At 35.8% G+C, this 23,862-nt stretch overlaps 2 protein-coding genes across 3 annotated transcripts in view; one reads left to right on the forward strand and one right to left on the reverse strand.

The window, feature by feature from the left end:
* On the forward strand, window positions 1–21,061 carry MEIOC (meiosis specific with coiled-coil domain). Of its 2 annotated transcripts, none has more exons than XM_056816957.1 (8): window positions 1–297; window positions 2,674–2,808; window positions 5,580–5,737; window positions 9,506–9,610; window positions 10,560–12,435; window positions 13,195–13,329; window positions 16,699–16,879; window positions 17,381–21,061. In XM_056816957.1, exons 1-8 carry the CDS (start codon window positions 196–198, stop codon window positions 17,608–17,610), a joined length of 2,922 nt encoding a protein of 973 aa, XP_056672935.1. In that variant the 5' UTR covers window positions 1–195; the 3' UTR covers window positions 17,611–21,061. The 2 variants fall into 2 exon arrangements, with proteins under 2 accessions (XP_056672935.1, XP_007482510.1); XM_007482448.3 differs by having other exon boundaries at window positions 2–201.
* CCDC43 (coiled-coil domain containing 43) overlaps window positions 20,791–23,862 on the reverse strand; it is a 12,510-nt gene continuing 9,438 nt past the window's right edge. The window contains exon 5 of the mRNA XM_001368077.5: window positions 20,791–22,243. Within this exon, the coding sequence (XP_001368114.3) occupies window positions 22,056–22,243 (188 nt within the window). The 3' untranslated portion in view covers window positions 20,791–22,055. The remainder of the gene's footprint in view (window positions 22,244–23,862) is intronic.

The following is a 23,862-nucleotide window of genomic DNA, read 5'->3' on the forward strand; positions in this document are numbered from 1 at the left end:
GGCCTCTCCCCCCCGGCCCCTCCCTCCCCCTCTGGCCTCCCCCCCTCCCCACAGACGGGCCTCAGGCGGCGCCGGGGGCGGAGGCTGCGGCGGGAGCGGCGGGGTGCGGGCTGAGGGGAGCTGCGGCCCGACGCCCCCCCTCACCCCCGACCCCGGGAGCCAAGCCTAACCGCGGAGGGGCTGGGGGGGCCCCCGATGGAGGTGAGAGGCGGAGGCGGCCCGCCCGGCCCCTGCCCCACGCACGCCAACCCACTCGAGCCCCAGGGGGGCAGGACAGGGGGATGGCGGGGTGTGGAGGTAATGGGGGACTGGGGGTCGGAAGACCCCGGAGCGGCCGTGCTCTGGCGCGAGCGAGGCACCGCGGAGGGTGGAGGATCGGGAGGTGGAAGGGGAGGATAGACAGGCGGGCCCAACCTGGGCCCGACGGGAGCAGCCGCCCGTCAGACGAGCAGAGAGGCCTGGGCGGGCTTCGGGACTGTGAGCGCCGTAGCGGGGACCGTCGGAGGAAAACGGAGGGAGGAGGACAAAGAGCCCAACTAGGGCCGAGGCTCGGGGAGGGAGGAGCCGGGCTAGAGGGGTGAGGGAAAGGGCGAGGGAGTGGCGCCCGAGCTGACAGGACCCGGGACCTGAGGGTCTGGAAAGGAGCTCGCTCCTAAGGGAGGCTGAGGTGGTGAGGGGGCCATGGTGCCCCTGGGAGGAAAGGACGAAGAGACCCTGGAGGTGATGGGGTGTGAGGGAGGGGCTGAGGAGGTGATGGGGTGGAAAGGAAGGAGGGACTGAAGGGGTGATGGTGTGGAAGGGAGGGACTGGGGGTGATGGGGTGGAAGGGAGGGGCCGAGGAGGAGACAATGTGAGAGGGACTGTAGGGGTGATGGGGTGGAAGGGAGGGGTTGAGGAGGAGATAGGGTGGGGTCCTTGTTAGGGAAGGGCATGAGGGCACTTCAGCTGGTGACGGGGTGTGAGGGAGGGGCTGAGGAGGGCGGGGCGTGAAGGAGGGGCTGAGGAGGGCGGGGTGTGAGGGAGGGGCTGAGGAGGGAGGGTGTGAGGGAGGGGCTGAAGAGGGGGGTGAGGAAGCGCTGAGGAGGGCGGGATGTGGGGGCCCTCGTGAGGGAAAGACTGAGGACGTGATGGAGTGTGAGGGAAGATCTGAGGAGGTACGGGGCAACTTGGGAGGGAAGGGCTGAGGGAGAGAGGAGGTGATGAGGTGTGAAGGAAGAGTCGAGGAGGTGCCGCGGTATGGGATCTTTTTGAGGGACGAACTTTGAAGGACCTTACGAGGAAAGATCAAGGAAGTGACAGTGTGAGGTCTCTCTGAGGGAAGGTGGACGAGGAGGTGATGGTAAAGAGGTGGGGCAGCCTCTCTGAGGGAAGGGCTGAGGTACTGAGGTGACCCTGGAGGCTTCTCTGACAGAAGGGCTGAGGAGTCTGAGGTGATTGACGGGGGTGGGGGTTGTGGGGGGGGTTAGAGTCCCTGTGAGGGGAAGGGCTGAGGAAGACTAAGGAAATGACAAGGACGGATTGTACTCCTATGAAGGGAGGGCTGCGGAGATGACCGACGTTGGGTGGGACCCCTGTGAAGGGGCCACTGAGGAGACAACAGGGTGTGGAGCTCTAGTGAGGAAAAAGGTGGTGACGAGGTGTGGGGTTTCTGAGGAAAGAGGATGGCGGGGGAGAGTGGAGGACCGAGGTGACTGGTTATTGGTCTCTTCAGGGAGGGAAATTTGGAGGCGACAAGGTGTGGGGCCCTTGAGGAAAAGAGACTGAGGACCGGAGGCACGGCAAGGCCCCCTAGTGAGGGGGAGATTGGATGGATGTTGAACTCGGGATTCCCCTTTAATGAAAGGCGAGTGGAGAGTCTAGATGGACGGAGGTGACGGAATCGGCAGAATGCCTTGTTGCACCTCGTAGACGATTAATAAATTATTGTGGAAATTGAGTTGGATCTTTTGAAGAAAATGGCTCGTTGATGGTCTGGGGTACTGAGGCGGCACATTATGGGGACCTTGAAGAGACGGGAAGGGTGGGCGGGGTTAGGTGAAGCTAAAAACTATCAAGTGCTTAGACGGAAAAAGGGGGCCAATGTGGCTGCCGACGGGAGGACTGAGCTGACAGGGTCAGAGGCCGCGCAGTAGGGGAATGGGGGTGGGGAAAGGGAGAAAGGAAAAATGGACCAGAGTGAGTAGATGTTGAAGGTAGCCAACCAAAAGAAATTCGACTGCACTTCCGGGTATTGGTAGTGAAGTTAGCTGGGACCTACAGCGTCTCTCCCTTCGCCTACTCTTCCCATCCCGTCGGGGAAGTCAATGGGATCTTGTTACTCGTAAACTGAGACTTCCTGATTAGCTGGGAGGAATGACGTTCCGTGACGTTGACCTGTAAACAGGGAATTTGGTTACGTCGGGACCAAGATCTAGAGCAGTGTCCTTTCAGCTTTAGCCCGCCTCCCGGGCTTATTAGAATCGATACTAATTATTTGGCTTTGGGCTACACATAGCCAAAGAAATATTTAGAAAGTGGTTGTTGGGGGGGGGGGGTCAAGGGTCGCAAAAACAATTATTAAGGAGTAGAAACTAGATTCCTTTTATAGAACATTTGGTAAATCGGTCTTAGGGATGTAGTTCATTTGGTCAAACATTTATTCATGCTTTTCTTTTCCGATTCGTGCCTTTGCAGCCTAAAGTCGCTTTCCGTGGAGGTGCGAATCGCTGCTGGAATATTAATGCAGATACCAGCAGCCGATTAACTGATGTATTCAACAGTGTGATGTTGACTGGCTCCACTTCTTTCTACGATTGCTACAAATCACAGGTTCATTAATAAACTTAATTCCATGTTAAAAGGTTAAGGAATGTCAAGAAATCTAAATAATTACAATTAAATTCATTCCCACAAACTAACCAATTTCATAGTGATGATAATAGAGCTGAGCATTTGCAGAGAATATATTGTTTTGAAAAATTGTTCTATAGATACTTCACTTTTTTAAAAAAATTGATGTTTTTGTACTGGCCTTAGCTTAATGGGATCACAGAAATGTTATGTGAACCTCCTTTACATTAATTTCTCAACTTAGAGCACTCTTTCTTTTTTAAGCATTTTTAAAAGGTAGTGTCAACATGAACCCAAACATTAGGTAATTAAAGGATAAAAGTTTTGCTAGCCTCTTTCTCTTTATTGAAATCTTAGATTGTGTTGCTACTCTATTTGTTTCTCTTAAAAACTTATTTTCAAAAGTTAACCATTAACATAATTAAAATTTCTATGATGACATTTTCATTTAGTCAAATTGTCTAAATTCATGGAAATATTCCTCACCATTACAAAAATGCCCTTAGTTTTAAATTCAGTGGAGTTGCACACACAAATATACAAATCAGTAACCATCAGTATTCTAAATTTCATCTAAAATGGGAATAATACTTGCCTACCTCATAGGGAGATTGTAAGAAAAGTGCTTTGTAAACTTTAAAGTCCTATACCTAGTAATAACAGTAAATCACATCTAGAGGCTGGTGTAATAGCTATATAGAATATTTGGTTTTTTTGACACCAGGCATTTGTATACATATTTTAGCTAGAAAAGGATCCAGATGTTTCATATCTTTTACACATGAATCTACCACACTGGTTCAGTGTTAAAGTACTTTCTGGTAGACTAAGCTAGAAATTGAGCTTAAAATTTTTTTTTCCAAGTCTGGAGGAAATTTATTTAAAATGAAAGAACATTCTTAAAGCATATTTAGGTCTAGATGCCAGGGCTTCACCATTGTAAACATAAAATTAAAGTGATTGATTGGCTAAGTATTTCACTAAAGAAGTGAATAGTAAAAATTGCCAGTTGGATTAAAAAATGGACCCAAACAACCAGACTGAATAAGTGAAAACTAAAAATCAGAATACTAATCAATATTCTTAGAGTACCTAAGCATAAAATTTTAAAACTTCTATAAACATACCACTGGAATTCTAGAAAAGTAAAAGAACTTAGTGACACTTTCAGTAAAGTAGTTGTTCTGCACCTGTTTACTCAAGAAAGTTATGAGGTATAGGTTTTAAGTAATAATCATAGTCAAAATAAAACAGTAAATGCTACAAAGCAATTTGAATTTCTAAACATGGTTCTAAAAAACTTCTAAAACTTATATTTAAGTGGTGACTATTACAATCAATTTATTTGTTACTTGGGATTAAGGGTCACCTTTATAAATTTTTTCTTGGGATGTCTGAAAAGAGTGACTAATTTCAGAGTTCAATTATAGAACGATTTCTAGTATGAATAATTTTAAAATGAGCTTTATTACATTTAAAACATTATTATTGAAGTATTTCTATCAACCAAAGAATTCTTTTTTGTTTATTGGTAACTTGTTGCAATTTTCTTCACAAAAACATGAGCAAAAGCTCTTCAAGTAGTGAAAGCTAGTTAATAAATTTTTTTTTAATTCACATGTCACTTTATTCTTTTAATTTCCCTAAGAGGTAATAAAGGAGTAGAGAGTGAAAGGTAAAGGTAGTGTTGTATAGTAGAACAAACATAAGTGCATACTATATGAATCATACTCCGTGCTAGGAGAGATAAAATAAAATTTAGCCAAGACATTTGTCCCTGTCTTCAAGAGGCCTTCAATCTAGTGGAGTGCTGTTAATACACCTATTTTATGACCATTAGACTAATCATTTATGACCATTAGAAAGTTACAAAATATAGTGCTCTGGGGTCTGAGAGGGATGTCATTTTGGGGAGGAATTGAGGAAGACTCTGGAGAAGATCACATTTTAGTAAGACCATGAAGGATGGGAATAGGAATTCAGTAGGTGTGAGGAGTGGGGAGAGTGGACATTACAGAAATTAGAAACGGGGTTAAGATACTACTGTTGGCCAGCACTGGGCTGAATCTGAAGACTTAGCTCTTCTCTTGGTGTTGCTTGCTATTCATTAACCTGATGAACTTGGTCAAGTCATTTTACCTCCAAAAGACTCAGTTTATCCCCAAAATAGACATAAAACCGACCCTATCAGTGTCTCATAGTTGTTTTAAGAATCAAATTAGATATGTGAAAATGTTCTTGTAAACAGCAATATACAAATGTAAAGTGTTTTACCCCATTTTTTTTTTCAGATGAGGTAGAGCATTTTGGTTATGCAATTTGTACAAAGTCACATTGCCTAAATCTATGACACATCTAAGTAAAAAATGAAAAATTCAGTTGCTGTATTTACTCTGCTATAGCATGACAGCCAGAATCCTTTAAATTATGATTTAAGATTTTGTCTCTCGGGGGCTCAATGGGTAGAGAGCCAGGCCTGGAGAAAGGAGATCCTGGTTCAAATATGACCTTGGACATTTCTTAGCTGTGTGACCCTGGGCAAGTCACTTAACCTCAACTGCCTAGCCCTTACTGCTCTCGGCTTTAGAACCGATACTTAGTATCGATTCTAAAACAGAAAGTAATGGTTTGGAAAAAATGTCTCTGATTCTGTTCCTGTGTTCTTTCTACTTGTATTTATTACCTTATTAATAGTAGTATAAAAGAAAATTAATGAAATATTAATATGATTAAAATATTCTAAATTTCAGAGTGAAGACAATGTAGATTTACGGCAGACATACACTCCACTTTCTTCATCCACAGAATATTCAAGTTCTGTTGATTCTTCCCTTTTCTATGCACCATGGTCAACATATGGAGATGATATCAAGCAACCAGCTAATTCTCAAATCAATGTAAAGAACAGGTAAGTTAATAAGCCATTTCAGTTTAAATGAGGTTTCCAATTTGAAAAAAAAATCTACAAATAATAAGGAAAGATTAGGATAAAAAAACAATCCAATTACTGTGTTGACCAGATTAATTTAACCATGTAGCTTGAAAATAGAAATACACACATCCATTTTACATTACTTTTTAAAATGAACTACAATATTGTCAGAATCATCCAGTTTGGGAGGCATATTAACTTAGTGTTTGCTGTTCAGAATAGCATAAAAATGTGACCTTTGTATAGAACCTTGATAATAACACTGATTTGGTTATACAGGAGATCATATATACTGACTACATGGAGGTCACCTTTTTCCCTATAATATAGACCTCCTTTATCTCTGATGTAAGCCTTATGACTCTATAAATGAATTGTGATCAATTGGCATTAGTTATATTTATAAGGTTGTTTAAGAGGTTGCCATAGATAAAATTAATTTAATGCTTATTTTGGTGTTTGTTTGTTTTTTTTATTTTTGTGGTAGGTGTCATTAATAAAATCTGCGTTAAGGTTAAAAAGTATTAATCTCTGTATTTTAACCTCTCTCTAGGTTTTCCTTTTTTAAGTTTTTGGTAGTTAGTCCATTCACAGATATATCAAAAGGATGATCCCCCCAAAAAATACACTTTTACTTATTTTTGACACTTAATAAGCAAGAGAGAATTTTGTATAGCTCTTTATAACTTTGGTTCTTATTCATTGAAAAATATTGGGGCTTAAAAAAGTAATTTGAGGTAAAACATCTAAGGTGCTAGTCTTATATTGGAAATTATCTCAAGATAATTTACATGAAATACTTTTTTAAATGTGTGGAGATATAAAAACAATAGATATATTTGAAATAGCTTAATACTAAAAATTTTAAAGAATAGAACATATCTTGAAAATGGAACTATTTAGGAGAAAATAATAAATTATTGTTTAGAACATTATTAGTTTCTGCAGGAGTAGAAATGCAGATGAAAATATGATTTATCACTTGTTTATTTGGGTATAAGTTTTTGGGTTTTGGTTCTATAAGATTCATTATAAAAATGAATGTGGAATTTGTTTTATGAGATTAAAAAAAGTATAACCCAGTTTGCCAGCTCCGGGATGGGGTAGGAAAGAAGGGAAGGAGACAATATGGATCATTTAAGTTCGGAAAACTTACATGGAAATTTATTAGAATAAAAAAATTTTAAATAAAAAAAGAACATAATTAGTTTTTATTAAACTCTGGTGTTCCAGGCACTATGTTAATCATTTGAGGATACAAAGGAAATTAAACAGTCCCTGATCTCAAGAAGGACAACAGCCATAATTTATCTAGCTTAGGAGTTCTGATTAGTTTTCCTCCCCAGGTTTATTGGGAAAGTTCTACATTTCCAGGGGCAGACAGGTGGCTCAGTAGATAGAGTGTCAGGCCTGGAGGCAGTGGGTACTGGGTTCAAATGTGACCTTAGAAACTTTCTAGTTGTGTGACCCCAAACAAATCACTTAACTCCAATTCTTAAGCCTTTACCACTCTTCTGCCTTGGAACTGATATGTGGTATCAATATTAAGACAGAAGGTAAGGGATTTTTTTTAAAAAAAAGTTTTACATTTCAGAAAACTCAAGGACTAGAATTCAAAAATTTTACAATTATTGCTTAGGAAAATGATGTAGTAGAAAATCAATTTAGGTGACTTAATTTTGCTGGTAAAAGTAATTTTACTGAGCCTCAATTGTTCAGCAGTGTGGTACAATGAAAAGAATATTAACTTAGAAACCCTGGGTTCAAATCTACTACTTGTTTGTTTGACAATAGGCAAGTCTCTTGGTCTAATAATTTTGTTTTTGAAACGAGGTCGCACTAAATGTCTATTCTTTAAAGTCCTTTCTGGCTTCTTACAATCTATGATCCAGTGATTACTCAGATAATATTGTATAAAGTGCCATCCAATTTGACCATTCTATAATTCTGTGGTATGTCAAAAGAAAGGAATATCATTCTGTTATGGGAATCAAATGAAATAATTTATGGGAAATATTTTTCAAAAGTATATATAGCTATACAAATAATACATAATATATCTAAAATGTAATAACACCAAAAATTGTGAGAAAAGCAAAAACAGTGGGGAAGAGATTTTATGGAAAAAATTATTTTAAACATTTAATATTTAAACATTTAAAACAATCAGTAAGAATTTTAACCACTCATGTTAATAATATACTATGATACTATGCTATACTATAATCATTTAGGTACAGATGAAAAAATGAAACATTTCCTGCTTTCAAGGAAAACAAAAGGCAGAACTGCATAGGCCAGGGTTTTTTGTAATTTTAATTATATATTCATATATATAATTGATATATACATATTTTATCATAGATTTAATTTTAATGTCATAGATCCCTTTAGCAGTCTGACAAAAACCTAAGCGCCTTCTAAGTATAATGTTTTTAATAATGGAAGGAAATGCTAAATTTAAGATAAAGTTTAGAAAAAATAAAGATGTAAATTTTTCTACTTCTCAACTTCATAGACCTCCTGAAATCTGTCATTTAACCCTATAAGGGTTCATGGAACCTGATTTAAGAACTAGATCAAGACTGTGGAGGGGACAAAATGGTATCATCCAGCATGTTTCTTGTGTGTGTGTGTGTCCAATAGATAGATAGATATTTAGATTATATTTAGATATATAGGTATTTAGATTATATCAATTCACTGAGTAAGACATAACTTAATTTTAAACTTTAAACTTTAAAAAAAGAGTGGATACTTCTCTATCTCAGTATACCCATAACATTTTAGGCCTTAGTGTCTAATCCCATCATTTTACAAACTCACAGAGGAGTTACATGACTTGCCCAAGATCACATAGGTAGTAGTGACAAAACAAACTCTGACCCTAAAAATAAGAAAACAAATGAGGATTTTTCAGTGCAATGGAAAGAGCATTAGGTTTTTTTAAACAGAGGACCTTGGTTCAAATTCAGTTCTGCCTTTTGCTATCCAATGAATGACCTTGGGTAAATCATGGTACATCTTGAGGCAGCCTAAATAGGGTCCTTTCTATAAAATGAGAAGGGTGTGCTTGATGACTTATAAAGTCTCTTCTGGCTCTAAATCAATGAACCTCAAATTCCAGACTTACCTTAAGGATACTTAACCTGAGTGTCCATGAACTTGCTTTTAAAACTTTTGATAAAATATTACCATGTAATTAGTTTCCTCTGTAATCCTATGTATATTATACATTTTTAAATGTTATTTGAAAAAGGGTTCCATACACTTTTACCAGATTGCCACAGGAATCATGTTGCTAAAAAAAAAAGTTAACTCCAGATTGAAATATCAAATACTAAAATAATAGTAGTAAGATTAGAAAAGGACATTTTTTTAAACCCTTACCTTTTGTCTTAGAAACAATACTGTGTATTGGTTCTAAGGCTGAAAAGTGGTAAAGGGTAAGCAATGGGGGGTTAAGTGACTTGCTCAGGGTAACACAGCTTGGAAGTGTCTGAGGCCAGATTTGAACCCAGGACCTCCCATCTCTAGACCTAGCTTTTAATCCACTGAACCACTATGCTGCCCCAGAAAAGGACATTTGTGAAGATCAAATGAAATAATAATTAGAAAGCTCTTGGCACAATGCCAAGCAAAGTACTATGTAAATGTTAGCTATTATTATTATAACACTATATTGTCGGATAAATAAAATAATTTATAAGTATTCAGTTTTCATCTATTGTGATTTCTTTTTAGGATTCAGACTGAACGAAATGACTATGGCAGTGAAACAGACTTATATGGACTTGTGTCTAACATCTTGGAAGAACAAGATAAATCACAGCCATATTTTGCTGAGGGGTTAGTATATTATTTATGACCATTTAAGAAATTTTTAAGCTTGCATATACTCATCTTTAACTTTTTTGTATAGAGTATCTGGCAGTCAGAGACGTAAGTCATATTCACTTTTAGGTTTAACTTCATTCATGTGTGATTCAGCATGGCCCTATTAATCAAAATCTCATTCTGTATTTTTCATTTTTCAATTACTATGAACACCTTTTATTAGGAAAATTATTCCAACAGTTTTCAGAACATTTTGGCACATGGGCTAAAGCTTGGCATTAGGAGTGTATAAATTCCAGACAGCTTTTATACACTGATTCCAAAGAATAAAACTTCAAGATTTCTAACCCCCCCAAAATGGATTTTATTTACAAAGTAAATTGTTAAAAAAAAAAAAAGATAATTTGTTTTATATGGGTGTGGAAAAAATCCTACCCAGAAGCAATGGATTTTGAATTATTTCCCAAATAGGAACTATGCAGTACATATGTAGCCAATTAAAATATTCTAATTTCAAATACAGCTTCATCAGAACACATCCCTTTTATTAAGAAAATTTGCAGACTCCCCAGAACTTCATTTTTTCTTTAAGCTAATTTTATCTTTTATCTTATGTAAAAATAAGCCAGTCAAAGAAAAAAGTCTTATTTAATGCTTACTATTATAGTTAATGAAAAGCTATAGTGGGATTTTATTCATTGGCTTGAAATGCCCAAAGGAAAAAGTACAAGGAAGAAAGAGTGAAGTTAAGAAGGTAATATATGTATTTCCATCAGGAAATAGCTACCATTATCCTCTAAAAATTTCTGTGATATAAGTAAAAGGTTGATAATGTGCTATGGATAATTGGAGAAGAGCTGAGTGAGACAAGATTAAGGTCTTGCAACCCCTTTCTCACATTCTCTACTTGGGAAAAGTCTTTAAAGTCCAAGTTGTAATTAAACATATTTACTTGTTCTAGGACCTGCTCCTCCAACTTAAAGTCAGTTTGGCCTGTGAATACAAGCAGATTTGCAGATCACCATGACCTCTTGTCAGAAACTAAAAGGCCAGTAGACACAGCCATCTCTCAACAAGCTTTTTATAGTGGCGAATCTGTCTCAGCAGTGGAAAAGCAGTACCTGCACAGTAGTAATCTCACACCACAACAAAAAATAGATGAACTTTATCATGGATTTACTAGCTTAGATCTTGAAGAGCAATGGATGTACCCCTCACGAAGTGATCATTCCAACTGTTATAATATTCAGACAAATGATACCGCTAAGACAACATTCCAAGAATATCCATTTATCAAAAACTGTTTTACACCACAAGCTGGCCTCTCTGATATCATGAAAGAATCAGGGGTTGATACTTACCCTTATGGAAGAGATAAAATGTGTGCCAAAGGGCTTGAGGCACCATTACAGCAAAAAAGGGCAGAGATATTTCTTTCACAATTCAATAGATACAATGAAAATGCAGATTATTGTAGATATCCAGAATATTCTCATCCCAATAAAGCCAAGCTAAATAAATGTTCAAATTTTAGTGTTCAAGATAGCAAAAAACTAGCCAATGGAACACCTGAGACACCTGCTGTAGAAACAGACACATATACTAAGTTATTTCAAGTTAAGCCAGCAAATCAGAAAAAAATGGAGGAAACTATACAAGACCAACAGAATTTCACATTTTCAAAGACTACACCACACTTAACAGAAAAGCAATTTGCAAAAGAAGCAGCATTCACTGCCGATTTTGGGTTAAAATCGGAATATGGACTGAAATCTCACACAGCTTGCCCAGGTAATAATGATTTTGCTAGTGTCTCAGAAAAAGCACAGTTTTCTAAACCTGAGCCTCAGAATTCTGAATATTTTAAATCAGTGAATTTATTATCGAACTCAGCAACATCTTCAGGAGGTATCAGCATAAGTAGGCCGACTTGGATGAATGTTCAAACAAAAAACAGCACTCCTGTGCCATATCGTAATCAAGGTAACTTGATGAAACTGAATAGCCATTTAACTGCAGCTTCAAAAGGGGCTAACCATTCTTCAGATTTTCCCCAACTATCATCTACAAATTTAGCCCAAAATAGTAATTTGTTTCAGAAGTATTGCCAAGAAAATCCTTCAGCATTTTCTAGTTTTGATTTCAGTTACAATGGTGCAGAAAGAATTCAGTCTGTCAATCATATGGAAGGGCTGACCAAGACTGGGGAAGAAAGTCTCTTTGAATCAGTTACAGATAAAAAAATAAAGCAGCCAAATGGATTTTGTGATAACTATTCAGCTCAGCAATATGGGATCATTGAAAATGTGAACAAACATAATTTTCAAGTTAAGCCCCAAAGTGGACATTATGATCCTGAGGAAGGACAGAAGCATTTAGATGGTTTATCTCAAAATACATATCAAGATCTTCTGGAGTCACAAGGTCACTATAATAGCCACAGACAGGGAAGTGGAGACAACAATATTGTGAATAACCGTGTGAATCGTACACAAGCGTCATGCTTTTCTAATAATTACATGATGGGAGACTTAAGACATAATCAGAGTTTTCAGCAACTTGGTTCAAATGGATTTCCTTTGCGATCTACCCATCCATTTGGCCATTCTGTTGTTCCACTATTGGATTCCTACGATTTGTTTTCTTATGACGATTTAAGTCATTTATATCCTTATTTCAATGATATGATGTATGGTGATAATTCCTTTTCTGGTTTTGTGCCAACCTTTGGATTTCAAAGACCAATTAAAACCCGCAGTGGACCAGCTAGTGAACTTCATATTCGTCTAGAAGAGTGCTATGAACAGTGGAGAGCATTAGAAAAGGAGAGAAAAAAGGTAACACCAAAACAGCTATCTATATAGGAGTAAATTAATTACAGTGTGATGCCAGCTCTGCCAGTTTTCAGTATTATCACCATGTTAGTTCAAGAATAGCCAAATTCTTACTCTGTAATATTAAAAATTGCAGGGAGTTTTTACAAGCACAGGGATTAGATAATCAGAAAATTTATCCCAGAGATATACTTAACAGAACAAAAATCTTTAACATATCAAAATTGAATTCATGTATCAATCTAATCTATGTTGAAAAAAAATTACAAAAAGTTTGAGCGATGAGTACTAGTATATTTAACAAATGATTTGTGTAGCAATATACATATAGGTTGCTATATATTATAGCTAAAAGTAAATATTACTATAGCCATATGGCTTAGAGACCACAAGTCCAAAATTATCTTCCTCAATTAAAAGCAGTTGGGTTTTTGTGCTAATTCTGAAAGAAATGAAATCTTTAATATATAAAAACTAATATTAAGCTTTAGATCTAAAATATAATTTTTAAATCCTTGCCTACCTCAACAAGTTCAAACCTCCTTGGGACCAGACTTGCGTGTTTGGGCAAATTTATAATTACTGAATTAAGACATAGAATGGTAAAGACTTATTGTACTTTGGACACTTCATTAGAATTTTGTTAGAGTGCTTCATTTTTGTTGGTGTTACATAGAATTTACATATGAAGCTTATTATTCATTTATATATTAATGTAATATTTTGAAAATTAAATGTCTAAACTTTTGCAATTTTTCTTAGACTGAATTGGCTCTTGCCAAGAACTATCCAGGGAAAAAAGTTTCCAGTACTAACAATACTCCAATTCCAAGGCTGACCTCTAACCCATCACGAGTTGATCGTCTAATTGTAGATGAACTACGAGAACAAGCCAGAGTAAGCTGTTTTTATTTCTTAAGTGCATTACATATTTAAATTGGTTAATGTATTTTTTTAAAGTTAAGACTTTAAGGGATTTTTTAAAACTTCATTTGCATCCAACTTTTGGAAATAATTTTTCAGCATATTAGCAAAATAATTAGCAGGAAAATAAATGTTTAAAAAGAGGAAACTCCATTAATTAAAAAACTATTTTAAAGGTGGCTCAGTGGATTGAGAGTCAGGCCCAGAGACTGGAGGTCCTAGGTTCAAATCTGGCCTCAGATATTTCCTAGCTGTGTGACCCTGGGCAAGTCACTTTGACCCACATTGCCTAACCCTGACCACTCTTCTGCCTTGGAATCAATACACAGTATTGATTCTAAGACGGAAGGTAAGGATTTTTAAAAAAATAAAATAAAAACTATTTTCAAAATAGCCTTTTTCCTTTACCAACAATTTAACAGGTTCCACATTCACAGCTAAATTATAAATTAACTAAGCTTCAGTGTAAAGAAAAGTTTTTTAATATTTAGGAAGAACTCTTTTCCAAATATTGCCACCAAAAATCTCTACAAATATCTTACAAAGATAGCTTGAATAGGGTCCACATAGCATGCATACTGTAAAAATAGTTATAGTTATGAATTTTCTGAGCTATGCATTATTCATTCACTTCAGTAAGCAATTTATGTGCCTAGTTTCACATAATACTATGGGTATGTTCCAAGAAAAAATTTGTAATCTCATATTTTCAAAACAGTAGGGAACTTTTGCCAGAATCTTGAAGATGAGTCCATTATTATTGGGAACGATAATCTCCAAAATAATCTTTGCTTTGTAATTTTGGATTGTTGGGTAGTAGTTTTTCTTAAAGCAGGGAAAACTTGCAAATATTGTTTAAAATGTCATTTAAAGTCAAAACACTTTCCAAGTAAAACTTTGAAAAACATTAAAGTTATAAAATTAAATGTTCAAAAATTTGCTTATATATATATATATATATATATAAGCTATTTATGAATCAGGACATAATACAGTATAGTTGACTTATTATCTATTCATAATTGTATCTTTGTCCTTAAGCCATTAATGTAAACAATGTCTCCGTCCCTACATGCAGGCCCATTTTTTTCACCTCATATTATACTACTAAACCTGTTCCTATATCTAGTCAGTTGAAATTTTCAGAAAATGTCTTTGTAATCCAAGATAAATGGTTATGCTAAGAAAAATTATCAGCAATTTAAACTAAAAATGGGGGCACACTTAAATATGTTAATTTATAATGAAAAAAACTAGGTTTTTTTAATTAAATATATTTCTGGTTAAAGTCCCTTTAGGTCTGTGGTAAACTCCTTATAGGAGTCACAAGATGAGAAAAACTAGAATCTCCCCCTTCTAGTTATATATTAATCTAGAGGCTTTGGATGTAATTATTTTACTTAAATTGCCGTGCTATTCAGAAATATTCAAAAGTTGAAACAGTTGAGGCAGCTAGGTGGCTCAATAGATAGAGATACAATGGAAGGTCCTAGGTTCAAATGTGGCTTCAGACATTTTTTAGTGATGTGACCCTAGGCAAGTCACTTAACCCAATTGCTAGCCCTTACCATTCTGCTGCCTTAACTGATACTTCGTATCAGTTCTAAAACAGAAGGTAAGGATTGAGGGAAAAAAGTTGAAACTGTTTTTGACTATATTCATTGTTGTTCTTTATTTTGTTATGTTATAGTTCTTTTATTTTGTGGAATTTTTAGAAACTTCCCCAAAATAATCTTTTAAACCCACTAAAAAACACAAAATTTCATTATGTTGTCTTATCCTTTGTTTAGGTAACTCTGCTTTTTCTTAAATAATTACTGAGCTTTTGGTTTGTATTTTTTGGTATTTGTTTTCTTCTGGAGGTCTAAAATGGAGTGGAATATTTTACTTTCTCCTATAAACCTGTTTTCTTGAGGGAATTTATGGGTTTTATCTGATAGGCTCAACCCAAAAAGACATGATTTTAGCTGCTTGATTAAGGATTTTTCAGAACAGCTGTGCTCTACAATAATATATGGTTACAATCGGGATCAGCTAGCTTATGGAGACAATTATTTATTAATTTATATTAAATTAATTATTATATTAATTATATTAAATAATTATATTAAATTAATTATATTAAATTAATTAATAAATTAATTTCCTCTGTAAAGTCCTCATTATTTGAAAAAAACTACTCACTGTTTTTAAGAACTTAAACCAAAGGACAGGCCACAACTATTTAGCTTGCTCCCCCTAATGTTCCCAAGAATCCATGCATTCTGAAATGAAAGTGATATAGAAACTTATTTTTTAGCATAGTAATAGATAGAAATAAATTTCGTTTCCCCTCATATTTCTTTGGGTAATGTTTGAGCTATGGAATCTTTTAACAGTCACAAAAGTAATTATCCTGGATTTTCCCAAAATCTGTATTTTTTAAAGGATGTTTCCTTTAGAGCTCAGTTCTCAGCTCCCTAAATTTGTCTCCTTTAAAATCATTTGAGTAGGGGCAGCTAGGTGGCTCAGTGGATTGAGAACCATGTCTTAGAGAAGGGAGGTCCTAGGTTCAAATCTGGCTTCAGATACTTCTTAGCTATGTGGCCTTGGGCAAGTCACTTAACCCCCATTGCCTAGCCCTTACCTCTTTTCTGCCTGAGAACCAATATATAGTATTGATTCTAAGACGGAAGATAAGAGTTTTAAAAACAAATAAAATCATTTGAGTGAATTTAGTGGAAGTTACCATTGAAAGCAGGTTATTGTTGAGAGGGTAAAATTGAGTGGCTTGTACAGAAAAAAACATCACAAAAAAAAGAGTTATCATTCCCCTTTTTAAGAGCAGAATACTGTTTTCCCCCTTGTTGTCTCCATTTCTTTTAGCAGTTCTCAATAAGCATTGGTTGAATTGAATTTACTTCCAAATTATTTTTTATAACCCTCTCATTCTACTTTTCAGTAAGAAGCAGGGAGAGGACAAGTTTTATTTAGATTTTTTGCAGATGGGGAAACATGAACATGACTTGTCAAGCTGAAGGTTAATCAACCTAAGGGATCCTTCCTTTGAAATTTAATGTTTTTAATATTATCCCTGTTTTCCTCAAGATGTTCCCTCAAATGCTAAAAAAAAAATAGTACATATTGTCTATATCTGTGCCTGTTACTAAAACCTATTTAACATATTTAACCTTTTTCAACATTGTTTAAATTCTTGAAGTCAGACATTGAAGCTTTTGAAATGAACTTTTAATAGCAGATAAATGATTTTAATGTTCCTCAGATACAAATGTATTCTCGTTAAAGTTTGAGGTAAGGCAGTGTAATTATATGCCTTACCTAACTTTAAAATACTTCTTACAGGTTGTGACTTTACTTGGCAAAATGGAACGTCTTCGCAGCTCTCCCCTTCATGCCAATATTTCTACTGCTCTTGATAGACACTTGGAGTCTATTCACATTGTACAATCACGAAGAAAGGATGAAATTGTAAATGCTTCAAATAGGCAAAGGCAAGGAGTTCCTAGATGCCAAGATGACAGAGGTACCAATCAATATTCCTTCTTTGGTAAGGTGGTGCTAAATCTAGAGTGCTACTATAAGAGAACAGAACACTGCATTAATTTTGTTAGATCAGAGGCTCAAGATACATTTATGCATTTCTAAAACATCTAGGTGGCAGTAAAACTTGTAATAATTAGATAAAAGACAAAGATTTTTTAAAATCAGAACAAAGTGTTTTTACAGCCTCAAAAATTGTTCCTTTTTATTTTTCTTTGGAAGCCTTTTGATTTATTTGTGCAACTGACACAAAAGCTGTGCCCCAGACAAAGCACCTGTTATTTTTCTTATAATCACAAACAAAAATCACACCTGTTAAGCAACAAAATACCTTGAGCTTAGGAAATAGCCAGCCTTCTTTAATAGTGATGTTATACTCAACTTTACTTTGGAGGTTATAATGCCAGTCTTTTCTGAGACTTCAAAAATTCTTAAGTTCTATCTAATATGGCCTGTATCTAAAATGTACATAACTTTTTTTTAGATGTGTTTGCCCTTGCCTCAGCAATTAAAGAGATGTGTGTGGCTACTCGGAAAGCACGCACTACCCTGTGGTGTGCACTGCAGATGACCTTGCCCAAAACAGCCAGTACTGCTGGCCAGGCGGATGTGGAGAAGGCTTTACAGGATATAGTAAACTGTGAAGATAAAGTCCATGAAAATATAAATAGCAGCAATCCTATGAACCAGAGAGGTGAAACAAACAAACATTAAGGAAATGCCAACAGAACGAAGAATAAAAGCTGTTAAGTAAATGTATCAAGACATTCTAAAGTAATTTTAATGAACTTTTCAAGCTTGAGAATTTCAGTACATTAATTTTCTTCCAGATTTAAAGTTAATACCTTAATGAAGTTCCACTTCTATTTTTTTAAAAAAATCTACTATTTCTAATGGATCAGATTTAGTTAAAAGTGAACTCTCAAAGGTAAAGTTGACTACTCTAGGAGTTCTAGCTAGTCAAAAATAACAGGTTAGTTTAAGTAAACTGAATATTTTCTAACAACTAAAGTATTACTTAAACCTATTCTGCAGTGCAGGTAAACGCAAATGTGAAATTCTTCTAGGTGATAAGTTTCATTTAGGTTTGCCTTAGTAAGTAATAATTCCAAATAATGAATCTAAGTGACTGTAACCCAACTAGGACTACAGTCTTGTAACCAAGACAAGTTTTGATTGTGATATAAAAGCGTTTTCCTTGCAAAACTGGATAATACCTGGGAACCAAAGGAAAACAAGGCTATACCCAATATTCATGTAAAAATTTAATATTTAAAATACTACCATATTTATAAATTTGAAATCTTAGCGCCTAAATTTATGGAGGGAAATGCATCTGATTCTCCTAAATTAGTGATAAAAAGTGCCAGTGTAAAAACCATGCAAGTTACTGAATATAAAACCTGTTCAAATCATTTGTGTATATTCTTTAAAATTTAATTATAATATCAATTATTAAATGTTGCCAATTTTAAAGTATTTAAATTGAATCAAAACATAACATTTCCATTATCTGGATCTTTTAGAAAGACTTGCTGCACAGCAACTGAAATAATGACTATAGTTCTAATACCCTTGGTTTTGCTGCTTTTAAGAGGGTATCACGAGGTTCTAAAATGTATTTTTTTAAAGTTACTCTTTAGCTAGTTTGGTTTACAATTGGTTAGTGTATATTTTGTGTAGTTGTGTTCATTAGTTTGCTTCTGTATTTTTTTGAGAGCTCTTGAAAGCTTGGCTTTTTCTGTGTTTCTCATCACAATATCTTTGTATTGAACGTGAATAATTTATTCATTAATATGAAATGTTGGTATTATGTGGCTCAGAAGACCTTGGGTTTTAACAATTCTAGCATGAGTTAAACTATAATATAATGTACTGATGAAATTTAATTGAACTACCCTTGGCTAGAAACACTGATGTTTTAAATGTCAGTGTTCTTCCTAGTTTTAGAAATCCTGGTATGCAAAAAAAAGGAGTGTAATCACACCACATAAATTTTCTTTAGATGATGTGCGGAAGAAACTGATTGAGAATGCAGGAGAAACTGTAGTGAAACCATTTTGATCATTGATATGCCTTAAGAGAACTGCCCAAATGAATTACATTGAGGGTAGCCAAATAAAATAGATCACCCCACCACAGTCACTGCACAGAAACTGGTTAAGTTTGACATAAGACATGTTGGATGTTATGAAAACAAATATTGTACTGAATTTAGTCTGTCAGGTAAGAAATAAATTAGCCTTTGTTGAAAATGTCTGATATCATTATTCAACATTTACATTCCCAATACAGATAGTTGGTTCATTTCACTGTGCTCATTAGGAAAGCATGTAACTAAATTTACATAAATTTGGTATTACTGCTAAGTAATTTTTAATATTTGGGTTGTATTCGGGTGACAAGCCAGATGTTCTGGTAGTTAAATACTGGTACCTAAAAATGAAGCTTTGCCCCTTATGCTGATCTAAAAATTTCAGGTTGGAAGTTTTGTAGAGACCTTTATAGCTTATAATCAAAATATTAGGTATAGGTTGCATGTTAAGAATATATATAGGTTAAAAAACCATGTTAGAAATACTCTCCTGAATAGTAGCCCTATTTCCAGTTAACCAATCCTAATCTGATTATCATTAGATAAAACATTATATTTTTAAGTGATTTGTATCACTATATATTATCTTCCTGTGGCCTATGATTTTTAAAAAAATATTTTCTACATTTTCCAATTTATTTCCTTATATAATTTTAAGTAAAAACTTTAAAATCAGAAAGAACCAACAGATTCCCCAATGAATCTATAGTTTATACCATTTTTGTTCTCTTTAAGAAACTGAGCCAAACCCAAGAAAATTAAACTCATCAAAACTGATTGAAAAGCTACCTTGAGTCATTATGCATGTTGTCTTTCCCAGGTATGTAGACTCAGTGCTTTGGGGCTGTCCTGCTTGAAGGCTCTAAAATGTTACAGCCAAACCCAAACATTTGTTAGTATTAACTGAGAAGATATGAAAAGAAGGGACTTTTAAACATTATCACCCCTAAACTGACATCATTGAAGACCAATAATCATTAAGGACTTCAGGGGTCTGGAGGACACACTTAAATCTAATTATTGAGCAGATTTATTCCCTTTTCTCTAAATGATTGCTGAACATCTTGTCAGTTTAAATTTTAGTTGTAACATACCAACTTAAGATCATAATGATGATAGTATTAGATAGGTTAAAGCAACTCATTCAGATGTAATTTGTGATTTTAATAACAGAGACTGTTCCTTTCAACTTAAAATTGAACAACCAAAAAGGGATATTTATAATAACAATGTCTTCTCTAATGTGTGATCTAAGATAGATATCTGAAAACTAAAGATAAAAATGACTTACAAATAACTGAGGACTTTCAAAAAGGAAGATTATAAAAGGTAGTAGCTTTAAGTAGGGAAGTTACAATCACATATGTATTCTTCTCTACTTGAATTATTCTACCTATTCTCTGTGGTCCAAAAAATGACCATGTTAAAATGCTATAAGGTATCAGAAGACTCCAATTCTCCTGAAAAATTTAGCCAGCATATTAGAAGTCTTATCAAAGCAAACAGCATGAAGTCAAAAATCTATTATATTTCTAAGTGAATAACAGTCTCACAAATTTAGAGGAAGAAAAGATCTCAGAGGTTATCTAATCCAAATCATTTTGCAGAGGAAGAAATTGAGGCCAAATGTTAAGTGACTTGTCCAAGGTTACATTGGTAGTAATTTTAACAAATTAGTAAACAGCATTGAGATTTGAACCAAATCAATGATCTTTTCTACTCTATCACACTCAGAACTTTTTCCCCATGGTTAAAAGGTTTTCATGTTGAAGAGAAAATCAAAACAAATCAGAAAGTGGTGATTTAAATATCAGAAGTTTATTTGAAAAAAATGTTGAAAATGTGAACATTTACATTTCTGAAATGCTATGGCTCAGGAATGTGTGAAGGAGAAAGAAGAAAAATCTTTCCTTTCCTTAGCCAAACATTTTATTATCTGCACACAAGTAAAAAGATTTGTTATTCCCATGTAATTGTATGAAACAGATCTACCTTCAGTTTGTTCCTCAGTGAAAGTGCCTTCTCTGGGTTATTTTGTGGTCAGTAGTTGCTTGTAGTGAAAGAAATTACTTACAAATAAATTTAGTCAGTGAAGAAAGCAGAGATGGAGAGCTCCTTTTGGCACCTGACCTATCTAAACAGACTTAACAATAATAGGCATCAATACCTTCCCAGACCCCAAATCTGGATGAATAGCTGGTGGCTTCCTTCCCCTACAATGTTTCGGTAAGAATGAAGTGGACCAGAAGAGGCTGACCTCATCTGATACCCAGTGATGCTAGAGAATCCTTGTGTTGCATTTTTCTTTAGGGAGATGACCTCTCTATCCACCCTACCCCCTAATTCTTTGAAACTAGGAACCCCTAGAAGTTTTCACTTGTGCTGTACCAAGATAAGTCTTAAGGTTGGAAGAGTACTAAGCTTTCTTTTATCACACTGGAAAAAAGTCATGGTTATAGCTAAAACCATAATTACATATTAAAATATAGCCTTACACTGACAAATGATAGTCATACTTGTTTTCTTTTTAATATCCATAACTACTTCCACTTTCCTAGGTTTAGGCTTTTACCCCTATATATTATTAAAAAAATAAAATCTGGGTTCAAGTGGAGCTTTCCATTCATTCTACCTGCTGTCTCTAAGCAAACTTCCACTCTACATTTCATCAGGGAGAATAGTATCCATTCCAATCCTACCTACCCCAGGTTTAAAAGCTACCAAGCTAGTCTTCTGGCCAAAAAGGAAGGGGAAGACCAAACATTTTAAGTAGTTAATAAAATGATCACAGGAATTGATTTGCTGAAAATAAGTCACACCTTTTCAGATCTTTGGTACAGACATTGGCTACATCAATCCAACGTTACCCACACCACAAATCACATGGCACATTTTGTAATTAAACATTTCTGATTTTTCTTTTGGCTATGTAAACGAGAGGAAATGCATTAGGAAAACCACCAGGACTTCTCTTATTTCTCCAAAATACACACCATATGCAAGACTCAGTTCTTTCTTTGATCAAGTCCATCAAGTCCTTAAGGAGGAAGAGAAGATCCAGATGTTACCGTTTGCGCTCTCCTTTCTGTGTCCTTTTCTTCTCCTTCTCCTTCCGCTCCTGCTTGGCCAGCTTATCTTTTTCTCTTTGTAGTTTGTCTTGTTCCTTCTTCCTCTGAGACTCATCCCGCAGTGAATCTCGCTCCAATTTTCGAGCATTCAGTACATCTTCCACATTGGTGTTTCGGAAGAGAGCTGCTGTTGAGTTAAGGTTAAAGGGACAGGCATATCCACTGCACTATGTTGTTCCTCCAATTTTTGGTTGCCTTCTCCCTCCTTACTGCTGACTTACTAGATCTGATCTGTTTCCAGATCATCTCGAGTTTCTATCATAGTCTCCTGGGGGAAGGGGAAGATCACTTAGCCATTCAGTCTTAAGCTATATACCTGGCATAGACAGGATGCAAAGTAGAGTCTGAACTGGTTTAAAGTCTGAATTAAAGAACACTGTACACAGTTTTATTTCTGTATACACAGCTGGGTTTTTGTGGTCCAGACTTACACTTTCATTAGATGTTCCCTAAAGTCCCATCTTCAAACCTTAGTTGCCTGGAGACAGGGAAAGGTTAAGTGAATTGCCCAAGTTCACAAAGCCAGCCTATTTCAGAGGCAAGACTTGAAACCAAGTTTTCCTGAGACAAAGCCAGCCTTCTTTTCACCAAGCCACAATTATATCAACTAAAAGCTAAAATATTTCTAGAGTGTAGAGAGAGAGAGAGAGAGAGTGTGTGTGTGTGTGTGTGTGTGTGTGTGTGTGTGTGTGTGTGTGTATTTAAGCACTAATTGTAGAATTAAATTCTTGGTTCAAATCCTGCCTCTGCCACTTACCATCAGTGTGAGCTTAGGTGAGGCACTTAATAACTCCTCTGAGCCTATTTCCTTATTTGTAAAATGAGAGGGTTAGACTAAATTGATAACTATTTCAATTATTGGTTGCTAGCTATTTTATTTTCATTTAAAAACATCAATTCTGAGGAATTCCTAGGATTTACCAGATTGCCAAATCCGAATTCCTTTTCATCTCTAATATTTATTTATCCACATGAAACAGACAATAGACATAAAATGGGAAATGAACTGCAGCATACTGCCAGCAAATGACTTTCATACCATATAAAAGATGTCATTGAAAACATGTCTAGAAAAGGAGGTGGGCAACTTGGATTAATTGGTGGACAAGCTATCTAAAGGAAGCCTAACAACATATAAGAGAGTCAGATCCCACTTCTCCTGCCACCGTTCTCCTCTATCCCCCCAACCCCCCTCCCACCGCCCCAAAGGATTTATGAAGGGTCAGTGACATATACAGAAAGAGTTAAAGAGGTTGTGATCTGTACTATTAGAGGAGTACCCATATGAGGGATAGCATTTTAACATATGTGTGTGCATATAGAACAATTTTATAGAAAAATATTTTCATATAAACCTTATGTAATTAGGATATTCAAGGGAGGTGCTATTCAAGTACTTGAAAACTGCTCTCTTGGTTAAACATTTTCTTAAATTTTTGTTTAGACCCTTTAATTATTTGCTTAATTTAATTTACTTTTTTTCAGAGAGTGCCAAGATAAATGTCAGCTTGGTTCTGGTCCCAATTATCACAAAATTTAAATTTTAGTAGTATCTGAATAAATTTTACCACTATTAAAAAAACATAACTACATGGAGCTACTTCAAAATTTGAGAATCTAATCGTAAACTTTGGCTGTTTGTACTAGTCAAGTAGTCCCTACATCTTAAACAAAATTAACTTCTTTCTTTTCTTCTGTTTTAGAATCTATCAGTTCTAAGACAGAAGACTGGTAAGGGTGAGG

Source organism: Monodelphis domestica, chromosome 2 (genome assembly GCF_027887165.1).
Source record: "Monodelphis domestica isolate mMonDom1 chromosome 2, mMonDom1.pri, whole genome shotgun sequence".
NCBI lineage: Eukaryota > Metazoa > Chordata > Mammalia > Didelphimorphia > Didelphidae > Monodelphis > Monodelphis domestica.